Consider the following 16044-nt stretch of genomic DNA (forward strand, 5'->3'; position numbering starts at 1 on the left):
TACTCCCTCAACCTCAATAACTCCCAGGTGACCCACTCTCAAATGCTTCAGTTCATCAAAGCGGACTCTCCCACGGGGAAGGCTTTCCCTTCCGAGGACAGGGGTTTGCACAAACAACAGATGGGCACCAGATTTCAAAATACCCAATGTTTGCCAGCCCTGGACTATTTACGGTGGCTGGGTCTAATGGCATCCTGCATTGCCCTGGTGCTGGAAGCCCAGTTGAAAATTAGGTTGCTACAGTGGGCACCCAGGTCTCAATGGCAAGATGGATTCGCAGAGAGAACTTGATGGCAGGCAAACCTTTTTGACAACCGTTGGCAGAGGCAACCGTTCTTACAGATTGTTAAAAGGCTGGGGAGGTCACCTGAAAGAGCTAACAGTGAGTGCTATGTGGTCTCTGGCAGAGAGAAAACTCAACATAAACCTGTTACAGGTCAGGGTGATCAGACTGGGACTGATACCTTTTTTGCATTCCAAACCGAGGGGAAAACTGTACTGATCATGACGGCCAACACGGTGGCCATGCACTATATCAACAAAAGATGGTGTAGGGTCACTTCCCCTGTGCAGTGAGGCGATGCAGTTCTGGTTCTGGACAATGCAAAACTAGATCTCCTTATTAGTAGTTCACCTGGCTGGGATGGAGAACACAATGGTGGATGCCCTTAGCAGGCTGGGCTTGGTCTACCAGGAATGCAAACTGTGCAGGGAAGTCATTTTGGAGATCTTCTCCATCTGGGAACCCTCATGTGGACCTGTTTGCATCCAGTTCCAAGAGGTGGTGCAAACACTTCTACTTAACAGACTTTCCCCTGAGAGGGACACTGGGGGACACCTTCATTGTGGATTGGAACTTCCACTGTATCCATTCCCACCGATCCCTGTCATTCCTCAAGTGATCAGGAGGTTGAAGAGATATGGAGAAACCATGATCCTGATTGCCCCGGATTGGGGCAGGAAGACATGGTACCTGGACCTTCTGGACAGGACCATCTTTCCCCTGCTGTGTCTACCCCAGAGGGCAGACCTGTTCTCATTAGACAGACGCCTGGTTCTTCACTTGAGCATGGGCACACTCAACCTGCACGCCTGGCTCCTGAAAGGCTGAGGAATAGGGACTGGGACCTTTCGCATGAGGTAATCAAGGCCTAAGGACGACATTTTGCAGCTGGTGCAGAGCCAGTGACATTTATTCTTTTCTGTGTGACATCTCAAATGTCCTGTCATTCTTGTTGCACCTTGTCAGGCAAGGTCTACAGATGGCCACTGTAAAAGGCAGAGTTTTCCGTCTTCAAGCATAGGCCCGAACAGGTGTTGTTTTTTACGATCGCCCTCATTATGCAATTCCTGAAAGGACTAATATAGTTTTCCCCTGACTCCCTTTGTGGTGCTGGAGTGGGATCTAACCCCAGTGGTGACCTTTCAAATGGACCTTTAAGCCACTGAACTCTTGCCTTCTCCGGCTCCTCACCTGCAAGACAGCCTTCCTCCTGGCGATTCCATCGGCACATAAGTTCAGCAAGCTTCAGGACTTTTCTTGTTGTCCACCCTTCATGATTTTGTATGACAGACAAGGTCATGCTCATGGTGAGCCCTTCCTTTCCATTTAAGGTGGTGCCTGATTTCCACCTGGTTCAAACGATTTGCTTGCCAGCCTTTTACCCGCTGCCTCATCCCTCAGAGAAGTAGAGACCACATAGAGTAGAACTGCAAAGGGCATTGGGTTACTACATTGCCAGAACTAAACCCTTTCATGACAACTTTGGCAGAGCTGTCCTGCAGCATGTCTTTATCTGACACCAACAGAGTTTGCTCCCCCCCCCCACCTCCTGCTTGATGGAACTGCAATGGGAATCTGTCTAAGATGAGAAATACAATCCATTAGAAGAACAAATTACTTAACTTTAGTAAAGTTCTTTCTTGTGGATGTTCCTCCCACAGATTTTTCATCTCCCCCACCTCAGCCTATTCAGGGAGTGTTCTCCAGTTGCTACCTCTTTCAGTACTGAAAGGGACCTGTGATAAATCCAGTGGAGTCATTACCGATTCCCTGACAGTGACCTCCTCCAATGTGGCCATGGGACAGCAGCTGCTACTTGATCCTGACCCTGATGGTGGTTTTACAGGACCCTACCTTTCACCCAAATAATCACGTCTCACACACAACATCTTTTGTTTTTGATGTACCTTTTTTGAAAACTATGAAAAATCCCATCTAGGAGTTAAAAGCCCAAAGGAAGTTATGGACTTCAACTCCCATAACCACTCAGGCACTGAGACGAGGAAGAGGGCAAGGGAGTTTATGCAGAGTGACATGAGCACAAAGGGCAGCCAAGGCAAGGTGCCACAAGCAGAATGTTTGTATGCAGACAAGACAAAGAATAATAGCAAACCCAATGAAATACAGAAGTGTGAGATGCCAATGTGGGGCAGAAGTTTGAGCAAGTACATTTGAGTAGAATATTGCCACAGATGAGTATACCAAGCGTCACATGGTATATGCTATTGTGATACACTTGAGAACTGTGAAATGCATAAGAGCACTGGCAGGTGAATACCACAGACAGACATGTTGAATATAAAAACTGTGAAACACAGAGCAAGTCCTGGCAGGCGAGTATACCAGGCATTTGAGATTGTACAAACATTCCTGGCAGGCAAGTACACCAGGAGATCTGAGAATCCTGAAGAGAAACCATGGCAGGTGAGTATACCAGGCAGTTGGAAGTTGTATTACGTTTCCTGGCAGGGGAGTCTACCAGGAAATCTGCAGAACTACAAGAACTTTACAGAAAGACTGCTGGCAAACCTTTTGCTTAAACAGAACATTTTAGTTAAACAAGAACTTTGAGTCCAGTGAAGACACCAAGGAACTGTTGGCTAAAGAGACACTGGCCCTCATTACGACCCTGGCGGAGAACCATGGTGCAATTTGCACCATGGTCCATGGCGCAAAGCTGCCAACTCCGCCATGGGGGTTGGCGGACTTACCGCCCCATTCCGACCTTGGCGGGGCGGTAAGTCCCCAATCCCCATTTACCCTTCCCCATTCCCATTTTTGCCCCATAGGGTATAATGGGAGTGGGGAAGGCGTTAATTACGCCACCGTAAATTACGGTGGCGTAATTAACAACAAGTCCCGTAGCGCCATGGATTTTTCCGCCCGGAAAAAGCAGGCGAAAAAAGCACCATGGCGCTACGGGAACTCGTAGTAAGGCGGAAAGGTACGCCATGCTTTACGCTGGCGTAAACCCCTTTCCGCCAGGGTCGTAATGAGGGCCACTGTGTCATCCTGTTTAAGAATCATGGGGAAGGGAACCATCCTCTGGATCCAAGGGTCTTTACTTTTGGGAACTTTTTTGTTGGAGAAATTCTTATACTTTTGGTTTTGAACATTTTTTAAAATATTTTCTTGCACCTTTTATTGTGTGTTTATAGGTTTGAAGGTCAGGATGGGTTGGTTTAGACACAAGCATGGTTTTTCAGTTACTCACATTCTGATACAGACAGATCCTTAGTTTTAGTTTCTAGATAGGGAAGTTCCTCTTTAAAATAGGTTCGAGCGAGGCGTTTTTCCAACCCCTTTTTATTTATTAAAAATGTCTACACTTGAGAATACAACAACCTTGTGTCCGTTTCTCATTTCTAAACCCTTAAATTTGAGAAACTCAGTAACCAAGTTTCTGATCCAACCATTGCCACTGAACAATCTATTGGATTTGACTTGTGCAGTAGTAGGGGAGAGTTCATTTAACCTGAGCACCAAGTTTTAATACCCACAGTCTTAGTCCTCATTCCCCCGTCCTGGAACCTACATTAGACTTGCCTCTATGTCAGGTCTAACCTGGCGATATGGCCTAGATGTATTAGCAGGTGTTATAGAACCTGACTACATAGGAGTTGTAAAAGTAATGATGCAAAATAACGGTAAAGAGGTCTATCCAATTAAGGCAAGGGAGAGAATAGCCAGTGGGATTTTCCTAAACCCCAATAAGTTAAGACCCTTAGTGAAACCAAATGAGGAACTAAGGGTTTTGGGGAGGTTTTGGGGAGGCAGATATAGAGCCTCAAGTTACATCTGAGGTAGCCCCACCTCCTATGGCAGAGGAGGAACCTGATGTTATCCCTGATTTAGCCTTTGCCCAAAGGAGCAATACCTTGCTAGCTGAATCTTTTCTTCAGGTTTTAGCCGAGGAGGATGGAAAGGAGATCCATTTTGGGCAAGAGTCATGTGCTGGTTCTTAGACTTTCAGCACTATTGTTTTTCTTTGGAGCACAGGAAAGGAAAGGAACAGGGTAATGTGGACTTCCTTTCCCATTTTCCAGTAGCTGCTGCGAGAACCAGCGATATTGAAAGGTATGTGATTAATCCAGTGGAGTCATCATGGATTCCCTGGCGGAGACCTCCTCCCATGTGGCCAAGGGATGACAGACGCTGCCTGATCCTGGGGCCGGTTTCAAGAGTGAGGATCACATGGGAGGAAACAACTACTGGGGAGACATCATGACTTCATTGGAGGAGTCAGTGTTCTCCCCTTCCCCATGAGGAAGACCCCCTGATACCCAAGTTCTTAATGGCCTATTGTTATTCCAGTCAGGGCTCCACCTTTCACCCAAACACTCAAGACTCACACGTCTTTTGTTCTTCATGTACCTTTTTGTGAAAACCATGGAAAAAAAACATCCAGGAGTTAAAAGCCCAAAGGAAGTTATGGACTTCAATTCCCATAACCACTGTGGTACTCAGACGAGGAAGAGGACAAGGGAGTTTTTGCAGAGTGACAGGAGCTCAAAGTGCAACATACAGACCAGTTGTTTTTCCAAACCTGCAATGAGTGGGACATTTAAAATGGCCACTGCACTATGGTGAAGAGTGAAGCAGCGAGAGGTGCAGAAGCAGGCGTTTGCATTCACGCCAGGGCTCCTAAACACAAAGCAGTACCGACAGAGGCGGCAGACCAGAGGAGGCTGTTAAAGTGTGAGAAACCAAAGGGTGTCTCACCGACAGTGGTATCTGTCATCAAGGTGGCCGGGGCACGGCCATCGCTATTGGATCCAGATACCGGGGTCGGACCAGGGCGGGAGGATCACCTGGATGGGAGGTCCTGTGGGAGTGGGGCACCCAGAGGAGGGACACAGTATCCCTACACCCATTTCCCTGTAGAATAGTCTCATTCTATATACTATCTAGCAAACCTAATACCCCCACCCCTTTCCTTCACACACTCTGCTGCACGGACAAAACGCATCAGAGAAAGACAGACTCTCACACACACAACCAGTCTGTTTGACATGTTCCAATATCAGGGTCAGGCAGAGTCAGGCACTTAATCCTGATGATTCGCACCTGAATCCGGTTCCTTTTCCCCACTGGGATAAAAGGTGGAGCATGAGAGCACCTAGGAGGAAAGGCGAGCAGAACCAGCAAAGCGGCAGGAGTACAGATTCCATTAAATTGCAGCAACCCTGGAAGCATAGCAGAATGAACCAAGAGACGAGATAAGGGCCGTGGTCCGGCCGGCTGCAGAGTTAAGGGCACTCAGCCTTTTCAAAGGAAACCTCCTCGCTAATGCGCAAGGTGAAGGCGGCCCTTTTTCAGGTGAACAACAAAGTTGGGAGGAGGCGAGCCCTGCTGTGCTGATAGCCTTTGCTTCAAGGTAACGCTGAACGAATGGTATTGAGCGCTACCGGAGAGTGAACTTTGATACCGGTTGGTGTTATCGAGTGAAAGATAACAAAGCATTTGATGAGGTGCTCAGGGTTTCGTGAAACTATGAGCAAAAGTACATTGTAACCAGAACCATGAATGCAGAAGCTGCGCGTGTCATGGAGAACCTTGAGGGAAGCCTGCAACATGTGAATGTGTTTAAGACTAACATATGCTAAGGACGACGGAGTAGTCCGGTAATATAATTTTACCTTCTCGAAAGGCTCCGCACCCAGAGTGAAACTGTTAGATTGAAATTAAGATAATTGGAAAGACTGGAAATACAAGAAGGCCTTAGGAGAGGCCAACCAAAGTAAAGAATGTCAAAGTGGTCATACGAAGGTACAAGCAAAATCCTTGTACAATCGAAAGTGTTTGACAAGTGGGAAACAAAGTGAACAATTGTAAAGTAACGCATTATGATAAAGTTGCAAAGGCAAGTGTGAAACCGACAGAGGGTTGCCAAGATAGAGCTACTGGGAGCGAATCCTGCATTGTGATAAAGAGGATAGGCAAATGTGAACCCAACTGAGGGAGGCCAACCCAAATATTTGTTTAAAAAGACATTAAGAGTTCCTGCGTGTGATAAACTCGTAGAACTAACTAAGTTCAATAAACTGTGATTTGAAGGCTATAAGGAACCCGACGGAGGGATGCCAAGTGAAAGCAAGGGAAAGTGAATCCTGCATTTTGCTAAAGTGACTGAACAATAGTGTAAAGACGAATGTGAACTCCCCAAAGGGGGTATCACGAGGAAGCTGGGGGAGAGGGGAATCTCGCATGGTGAGAGCTTAAGAAAAAGACATTGATTTGAGGGATCCTGCCTTTTCTGAAGAAACTGCTTCCTGATGTCTATAGATTCAAGGGGTGCTCACAATCATGCCACTGTTCCACATTGTCTATGATGTAACATGTGGAAGGGAGTACACTAGTTCAGCAGTTCTGAACTACCGAAACCCTTTTTGACATTTCAGTTTGCAAGACACTCTTTTGTTATACATAGCATTGTCCCACACCCTTTTGTTATACAGAGTAAGGATTTGGTAATAGGTTTTTTAGTATAGGCCATTTTGTTTTGACACGACACCACTAGGACAGCGTTTTCTTTATTTTGATGTTTGTAACTTGCGCCCAACTTAGATTTAGGCTTAGATTAGGTATTTTACTCACCCTTGTACTGTTTAATAAACACCCTTGGATTATACTCCTTGTGTCTGTCGTGCTTCTGATAACCATGCCTTCCTTACAAAAGGAAGAAGACCGCTGCACGTGAGCATGAAGGATCGTGGAAACACCAGTAGTAGTGCAGAAGCTCCTGGGGATTCGGTTGCTCAGCGAGGCAGCAGACATCACCCTCGGTCGAGGAGGAGAGCTTGCGTGTGACCCAGTGGACCTGAACTGGTTAAGGGCAAGCGTTTGCACACTCAAACCTGGAAGACAGAGGAAGAAGCCATACCTAAGGTTGCGAGCAACGTCGAGAACGCTGGCGAAAACTGGTGAGTCTGCCTAAAGCAGCTGGGTGCCCCAGGGCGTTGCGACAACTGTGCCAGCAAGTGATCGAGAGGTACAAGATTGCTAATGCAGAAAATATACAAAGGCAAGTTTTGTTTGAATGCAGTCAAAGCAATATACATATTCAACACTCAATATGAATGTTTGATGCAGAAAACATACCACGGCAAAGTTTGTTTGAAAGCAGTCAAGTCAAAATATACAGAGGCAGAGTTTGTTTAAATGCAGCCAAGGCAAAGAACTAAGGCAAGGTGCCACAAGAAGAATGCTTGTATGCAGACAAGACAAATCATAACAAACCCCAATGAAATACAGGAGCGTGAGATGCCAATGTGGGCAAGATGTTTGAGCAAGTACATTTGAGCAGAATATTAACACAGTTAGGTATACAAAGCGTCATATGGTATATGCTATTGTGGTACACTTGAGAACTGTGAAATGCATAAGAGCACTGGCAGGTGAATACCACAGACAGGCTAAAGTTGAATCTAAATATTGTGAAGTTCTGGCAGGCGAGTATACCAGGCAGTTGATATTGGGCAAAGATCCCTGGCAGGTGTAGTTGGATTAAGATTCCTGGCATGGGAGTATATCAGGTAATCTCCAGAGATACAAGAACGTTATGGAAAGACTGTTGGAGAACCTTTTGCTTAAACAGAACTTTTTGGTTAAACGAGAACTTTGTGAGTCCATTGAAGACACCAAGGAACTGTTAGCTAAATAGAGATTTTATCATCCTGCTTAAGAATCCAGGAGAAGGGGACCATCCTCTGGATCCAATGGTTTTTACCTTTGGGAACATTTTTGTTTGAGACATTCTTACACTTTGGTTTTGAACACTTTTTCTAACATCATGTTAGACATTTCCTTGCATCTGTTGGTGTTTGTTTAAAAGTGAGAGGGCAGGATAGGTTGTCATGGACACAAGGACGCTTTTTCAGTTACTGACATCCTGACACAGACAGATCCTTGGTTTTAGTTTCTTGGTAGGGACACTCTTATTTACAATAGGGCTAGAGAGGGGTTTTTCCAACCGTTTTTTTATTTAATAGAAATGTTTACACTTGAGAATACAACAACCTTGTGTTTGTCTCTCATTTCTGACCCCTCACGCACCTCATATAATTTGTGATCCACAACGCAGCCAATCATAGGAAAAACAAGTAACTGAGGTAATGGGGCACGGTGCAGGATATTTGTACCGACGCCAACCTTACATTGAGGCACAACAACTACAGTGCAGAGGTTACTCGATGCAAGAGCTCCATGGCAAGAGCTTCAATTTTTTTCCCCTCATCAGATGAACCCATCGCGTATGTTTCCAACTCTTTTTCAGATGCACTCAAACTACCAATTATTTGTCCTTTTCTTTCCTTATACAGCGAGTCCAGCTCAGATAGACAATTTCTTGATAAGTCAATCCTTAGAATGTCTTACATTATTTTGAAAAGTGAAATAACATTGGATGAGATTAGAAAAGCAGTATGTGACTTAAATATAGGAAAATGTCCAGGACCAGATGGTTTGCCTGCAGAATTTTACAGAGCCGGAAGAGGTTCTAAATTTTATCAGGGATACTTTCACTCATTCAACCGACAAGGGTAAGTTACCACCCACACTTAGGCATGCCACAATATCATTACTCCTGAAACCTGGGAGGCCTCCCCTAGGTTCTGGCAATTATAGACCGATCAGTCTAATCAATTCTGATTGTAAAATACCATCTAAGGTACTGGCAGGCAGATTGGAGAAGGTGTTGCCGAAGCCGGTTCATCCAAATCAAGCAGGATTTATAAAAGGGAAATTTTTGGCAACAAATATGCAGAAACTTTTGTTAACATTGATGGAAACAAACAAGTTGAAAGTGGAGTCAGTTGCATTATCACCAGACACAGAGATGGCCTTTGATCGTGTTCGATGGGAGTTTCTATTCAAGAGAATGAATTTTGGTCCTGAATTGAGCTGGGTAAAATTGCTTTATAAAAACCCTACGGCGGAAGTGACTACTAATGGCAAAATTTCATCTAAGTTCGAACTGCATCGCAGGACTCACCAGGGTTGTCCACTGTCGCCCCTTACTTTTTGTACTCTCAATAGAACCATTAGCAGTGGCAATCAGATCTGATAATAAAATTGCTGGTAATAATCTTTATGGAACTACACAGAAACTATGGCTTCACGTAGATGATCTTCTTCTCGTTATACAGGATTTAACATCGTCTATCGCCTTATTGATGGGTCTGATTTGAAGCTTTCAGCTCCATTTCAAATGATAAAATCAACTGGTCTAAATCTAAGGCTTTAATGTGCACAAACTTGAGTAATGGTTTGATGTTAAAAAACCTGCATTTCAAGTAGTGCCCTCAAAGGATGAAGTACCTGGGAATATGGTTTACAAGAGACATACGTGAAATGATGGATGTAAATTTGAAATTAACAATGGATAAGATATCAGCATAATTTGAGCGATGGGAATCTCTTAAACTATCATTAGGAAGGAAAGTAAATGCCATCAAGATGACAACAGCTCCAAAAATAACTTCTGTCATGAGCATGACTTCGCTTCCTGCCTAGAAATCGCTACTGAAAAACTAGATAGTTTGATCCAGTATTTTCTATGGGAGAAGAAAAAACCTATATTAAAGTTATGGAAATTACAACTCCAAAATCAAAAAAGGAGGATTAAGTATCCTGAATTTTGAAAGATATATAGCTCTCACAACCAGACACTTCGTACCATTCATATCTGAGAATTTGGTTGATTGGGCCATTGCTGAAGCAAGCATGATGGGCCCGCTAAATTCTTCGGCAGTCCTATCAACCACAAACAAAGAATGGGGTGAGAGGTCTGCATTTACTGAGTTTCTGAGATCGACCTGGACAGTCCTAGCCACAACCTTGCATATGGTCCCGGGCCTAATGAGTTCTTCCTCAATATGGTTTTATCCCAAAGTTACAATTGAGAATGAAACTATTTTTTGGTCTGGTTGGTTTCTGGCAGGGGTAAGGAATATGTATGACCTATTTGAAGGAGGATAATGGCTATATTTTTTAGATCTGAGAAGACAATTTAATCTAGATGAATGCACTTATGGGTAATTTCGGAAAATAAGAGGTGCAGTGAATTTGTCAGCACTTGAGTGTCAGATTTAATGGTTACTATTAAGAACATAGGAGGCCAGACCATATGGCATCAAAGATATATCATCTCCTGAGCAGAAATTCAGGAGGGAATGACAAGCTCTTGAACTCCTTGTCGTATTGCCTACAAGAGGAAATGACACAGCAGCATTGGGAGGATCTGTGTAAAAACATTCCAAGAATGTCCTTGAATATTGGTGAAAGAGCGTCACAAGGGAAATTACTGAATAGAGTATTTTGGACACTGTAGCGTATGCACAAACAAGGTTTGATTTCAACAAATGCATGCTGGGAATGTGGTCTTTCACAAGGCTCTCTTGAACATATGCTTTGGGACTACTACAGAGTGAGAGCATTTTGGAAAGGAATTACCAATGTGCTGAATAAAGTTCTGAGTGATGAGAGGGAGTTTAACTTTGAAACTTTGATTCTGGGTGAAGATACTGATCTAGAGGACCTATTGTGTCACCAAGTAACATGGATTTATAATGATTCTTTGCCTGCGAAAAGGATAATTCTACGTAATTGGAAATCGACAGTACTCCCCAGTACAGAATCATGGATGGAGGAAATGTATCCAATATGTAATATTGAAAGAGTTGTAATGTCCCTGCAGAAGGAGAGGCTATTTGATAGTATGGGGTAGTTTTCTGAGTTTGGAATCTGATTAAACTGGTAATGATAGAGAAGAGATGGCAAATTGATGAAATCTGGATATTAAGATAAGTCTAATATATTCATAGATTAAAATGTGTATTTACGATTTGACAACCACCCGACCTGTTACCCCAGACAAAAGTCCTACTGAAGAATTCATATGTTTAAGTTAGTAGTGCAATAAAACTACACTTCACCAATAACCTCCCTAGGTATACATATCAAAAAGACATGCATCTCATTGTTAAAGAAAACTGAAATGTAATGTAGTCTGGGTTCATGTACCCAGGACAAACACGAAACAAAAAGGTAAAGTCACAATTAAAAACATAAATTCAATTGTGGTCATACAACTATTTACAAATCCGGAGAAGATAACAATTCTACTTTCTACTTTTTAATGTTTAGGAGAAGTGGTTGTGTAAAGTCACAATTAAAGACATAAATTCACCTGTGGTCATACTTAAGCAATATGCCCCGAGCGGCGGGGGCATTACCGACTCAGGTAATGCCCCGCAGCCCATAGCTATAGGCCCCGAGCGAAGCGTGGGTCTTAACGAAGGCCCCGGGGTATTCCAGAGTCGGTAATGCCCCCGCCGCGAGGGGCATATAGCTATTAGTACCCCGGCCCGCAAAAACTGTGTGACCGGGGCACTAAAAGCTTTATTTTTGTCCCGAAACGCTGTGGCGTTTCGGGAGAAAAAAAAAAGACGTCAAAGAAAATGGCGCCATGGAAAGGGAAAGCAGAGTCTGTTTTCCCTTTCCATAGCGGCCATCGGCAGCAGACGCGCTGGAAACAGAAGCGTTTCCAGCGCGTCCGCTACCAAAAAAAAAGAAGGTAAGTGGGGTTGGGAGGGCGGAAGGGAGGGGAAAGGGATGGCCCCGCTCCGAATCTTCACACGGCTGGAGGCTTTCATCGTCCCCCGCCGGGGACCAAGGAATAGAAGTTAAGTGGAGTGGGGAGGGCAGGGAGGTGGGAGGAGGAAAACGATGTCATCAACATAATGAGGAACATTAAACCCTCTAACTGCAAAGGTGATGCTTGCCCAGCCTCCATTATCAAAGACTGCGCAGAACCGCTAGCTCCCTTCCTAACAGCCTTTGTAAATGCCTCCTTTACCTCAGGGATAGTCCCTGCCTCCCTCAAGTAAGCCTGGGTCCGCCCTCTTCTAAAGAAGCCAACGCTCGATCCCACCTCCCCCAATAACTACAGACCCATCACCACTGTCCCTTTCCTCCTCAAAATACTGGACAATGCAGCCTACCTGCAGGTTCAACACTTCATTGAAGAGAACAAACTCCTTGGTCTCTGCCAATCTGGCTTCCGTCCCAGACACGGAACAGAAACAGCCCTACTTGACTTGAAAAACCAGATGGACGATGCGAGAGACTTGGGCAAACCTGCACTCCTCCTACTCCTAGACCTCTCAGCGGCCTTCGACCTTGTGGATCATGGCGTCCTATGCCACCACCTCTCCACCACGGCCAAATTCTCCCCTGTAGCCACAGCGTGGATCACCTACTTCTTAAAAGACAGAACCATGCAAGTATTCTCTGACTCAGCCGCCGCATCACCAACCATTATACTCTGTGGGGTGCCCCAAGGCTCCTGCCTCTCCCCCACGCTATACAACATTTTTACACGCCCCCTCTTCCTCATCCTCGACGCCATGGGCATCTCATACACCAACTACGCCGACGACACACAAATCCTCATCACTCTCACAGGTAACTACAACACTGACTCCCTGGCCCTCAACAACCTTTACAATACCATCCAAGCCTGGATGGCAGACAACGGTCTATGCCTCAACTCTGACAAGACGGAACTCCTCCTGGTAGGCTCTCCCGACACCCTAAAGAATCTAGATGCCCAATTCAGTCACTTCACCATTGATTCCATTAAAATTCCAGTCTCCGACTCTGTCAAAATCCTGGGAGTTTATCTGGATTCTAGCCTATCCATGGACAGACAAATCAATGCAATTGCCTCTGCAGCGGCATATCATGCCAAACTTATCAATGCTGTCAGACCCTTTCTCTCCAAAGAGAACTGCACTAACATAGCCAGAGCCATCACCGGCTCTAGGCTAGACTACTGTAACGTACTCTTTCTAGGAACCTCTAAAAAAAACCTAGAGAGACTACAAGTAATACAGAACAACGCGCTCCGGGCAGCCCAAGGTATTGCAAAAAGAGAACACATCTCTGAGGCCAGAAAACTAGCCCACTGGCTCCCAATAAAAGAAAGGATCTTATTCAAAGCCCTGACATTGACCCACAAGTGCATCCACCTTACTGCGCCTGCATACCTCTCACAAAGGATTCACCTTGTCTCCTCCACCAGGCCAACCAGATCACCCTACACCAACATGCTCTCAGTGCCTCTAGTAAAAAAAGTAAAAGCGGGCGGATCCAGCTTCCCTTACCTTGCGCCCTCGCACTCGAATGCCCTACCACACACTATCCGTGGAGAGGCCTCCCTCACCACCTTCCGCAAAACGCTGAAGACTACCCTGTTCACATAAGGTTAGACATACTAGCACGATTACCCCATGTATATTGTATCATATGATCAAAAGCAATATCTGTAACAACAGTATGTCATCCTGCAACATTTACAATGTTTCAACAACCGCTATCTTACCTGCACCATGTAACTAAGTCATTGCAAGTAACAGCGCCTCAATGCCCCTGGGCTGTTTGTGCGCTATATAAATGTAAATAAATAAATAAATAAGGGGGGAAAAAGCCTTACCTATGTCCCCGGCGGGGGGCGAAGTTAGCCTCTCAGCCTTTGGGAGGCTCGGAGCGGGGATGGCCCTGCTTTGAGCCTCCTCATTGGCTGAGGGGCTGCCACACCCACCACCAGGGACAAAAGCTGTGGAATCTTGATGGAGGGATTCCCGGCCTGGTAACGACTCAGCGAGGGCCAATCAGAATGGCTCTTTCATTCTGATTGCACCCTCGCCGGGTACTAATACTATTTACAAATCCAGAGAAGATAACAATTCTACTTTCTAATTTTTAATGTTGATGAGAAGTGGTTGTTATCTCACTCCAAAAAAGCAAATGGACTTGGACGAGCCTTCCCTACCAAAGAGGCATCCAAGTGGAATGAGCTCCCAAACAGCCTAAGGCTAGAATATACCTATCCTTTAGGAAGAAACTGAAGACACAGTTGTTCAAATAAAGGACCTGCATAAATGCTAAAGACCACTTAATGTAATCTACTCAAAACCAGTAATCTTACTCTGCTGTCCCATCACTTTTATGTTGTCCTTGTCTTTATGTAATGCGCCCTGATGCCTGCGAGTTTCGGCGCTATAGAAATAAATAAATAAATAAGTATAAGTTGTCAAGTTGAAGTTTTGGGAAGGTAACCCTAAGACTTCATCAACTTAAATGCTGTCTCGAGGACGGAGCGCTTAAGACCCTTTCTTTGGAACTGTATTGGCTTGAACTTTGGGAAGGGAAACACGAGGATTTGTGGAACTTTCTTGAACTTGTGGAATGGGAGTTGAAAAAGAAGCTAGGAGCTGGAAACCGCTCAGAACTTTGATCACTATTTCTTTTATTGTTGATATCCCTTCATATTGCTTTTAGCTTTAGTTGTAAGGGCAAGGATAGGTTTTGGAAACAGACAGACCTTTAAGTTGAACTTTCTGTCTCAGACTTTCCTTGGTTTCATTTAGGTAGGGAAATCCCACCTAAGCATAGGGCAAGTTAGGCCTTCAACCATCCTGACGTTTGAGTTAATAAACCATTTTATTTGTGACTTTGAATCTGTTGTCTGTGTCTTGCTTCATGATGTTGCCTGCACATATGATTTTGATTTCTGTTTAAAATAATGAGAGGTTATATGTATTGGGTTATGTTTTAGGTTATTGCATTTTTGGAAAGAACCTGATCATGGTCCTGTCTTGTACTGATGTATTTAAGAAGTGTGTTTTAGGGTCTTTATCTTTTAAATGAAGTGATTTCATGGAAAGGCCAATGCATGTTTCTGTATGTTTTATGATTGTAACGATTGATTAAGGTTTCAGTAAAGCAGAACATACAATGAATACAAATGAAAATATATATATTTTTTAAAATTGGCTGCTGCTGGTATGATTGGTCTGAAGTGCGTTTCCTCCAGTGATGCAACTTTCCTCCTGTGTACAGTGAATACAAAGAAAGATTTGGAGACAACACCAGTAAAAGGGGGCACAATGACTGACCTTGGTGAGTAGTAGCTTTCCTCTGTTTTTTCTCCCATCAGCATAACCTCATGTTTGTAGCTGCATGCTTCCCTTGTTAATTGCATCATAAACCTTAAATACTTACCGTATGCAAAAACTGTCCACCTGAATTTCCTATGGCTTCATAAAAGCCAGCTTCTTTTCACCAGCCGGTAGTACCTCTTGTGCTTGACAGATTTTCCCTGAATGCTAAGCCAGCTGTAACACAGCAGGCCCGCTGACTCCCGATAAACTGTTTGTTATTATACCATTCTATGCTATCGAAGAGCAGTATAAATTAAAAGGTTATTAGGAGGTATTAACGGAATATGTAAAAACCTGTAATTAGCTGGGAAAAAGTAACAAATGTTCTTAAAGTTAATGACAAGTTGACAAAGTTATTAAACAAATAAGGTTTGTGAGAGGTGCTAGTGAGCCCAGCTAAGGTGGCCGCAGACCTTTAAATCTCCTAAGCACCCCAGTACATCCAGACAGTATCCTGCTGTATCCTACTTGCCGCAGTCCTAATCCTTGGCTCGTCAGCTTTGTATAACTACTGGGCTATACTTGGAGAAGTTTGGCATGTCTATGTGGGGTATCGGCCGAGATAGACGTGGTGCAGCTAGTGGCGTGGTGAGGGCCCTGGTTGCGTCAATCTGCGCGAGGCTGGAGCTGGAGGTTGCAGCGAGCCGGCCAAGTGGGGACACCTTCACCGCCCATATAACTGTATGCGTGAGCACTGCTCTATGGATTGGAGGACCGCGCTGCTGGTGAACGGTACCGCCAGCTGTGGAGACAGCA

At 44.6% G+C, this 16044-nt stretch overlaps 1 protein-coding gene across 2 annotated transcripts in view; it reads left to right on the top strand.

Moving 5' to 3' along the window:
* The window catches only part of SMARCC2 (SWI/SNF related BAF chromatin remodeling complex subunit C2), a 2756167-nt gene that overhangs the window by 1265407 nt on the left and 1474716 nt on the right, over window positions 1-16044 (top strand). For both annotated transcript variants that reach the window (XM_069653753.1, XM_069653754.1), the window contains exon 12: window positions 15188-15247. In XM_069653753.1, the coding sequence (XP_069509854.1) occupies window positions 15188-15247 (60 nt within the window). The remainder of the gene's footprint in view (window positions 1-15187; window positions 15248-16044) is intronic.

Source organism: Ambystoma mexicanum, chromosome 3q (assembly GCF_040938575.1).
Source record: "Ambystoma mexicanum isolate Mex_15411 chromosome 3q, UKY_AmexF1_1, whole genome shotgun sequence".
NCBI lineage: Eukaryota > Metazoa > Chordata > Amphibia > Caudata > Ambystomatidae > Ambystoma > Ambystoma mexicanum.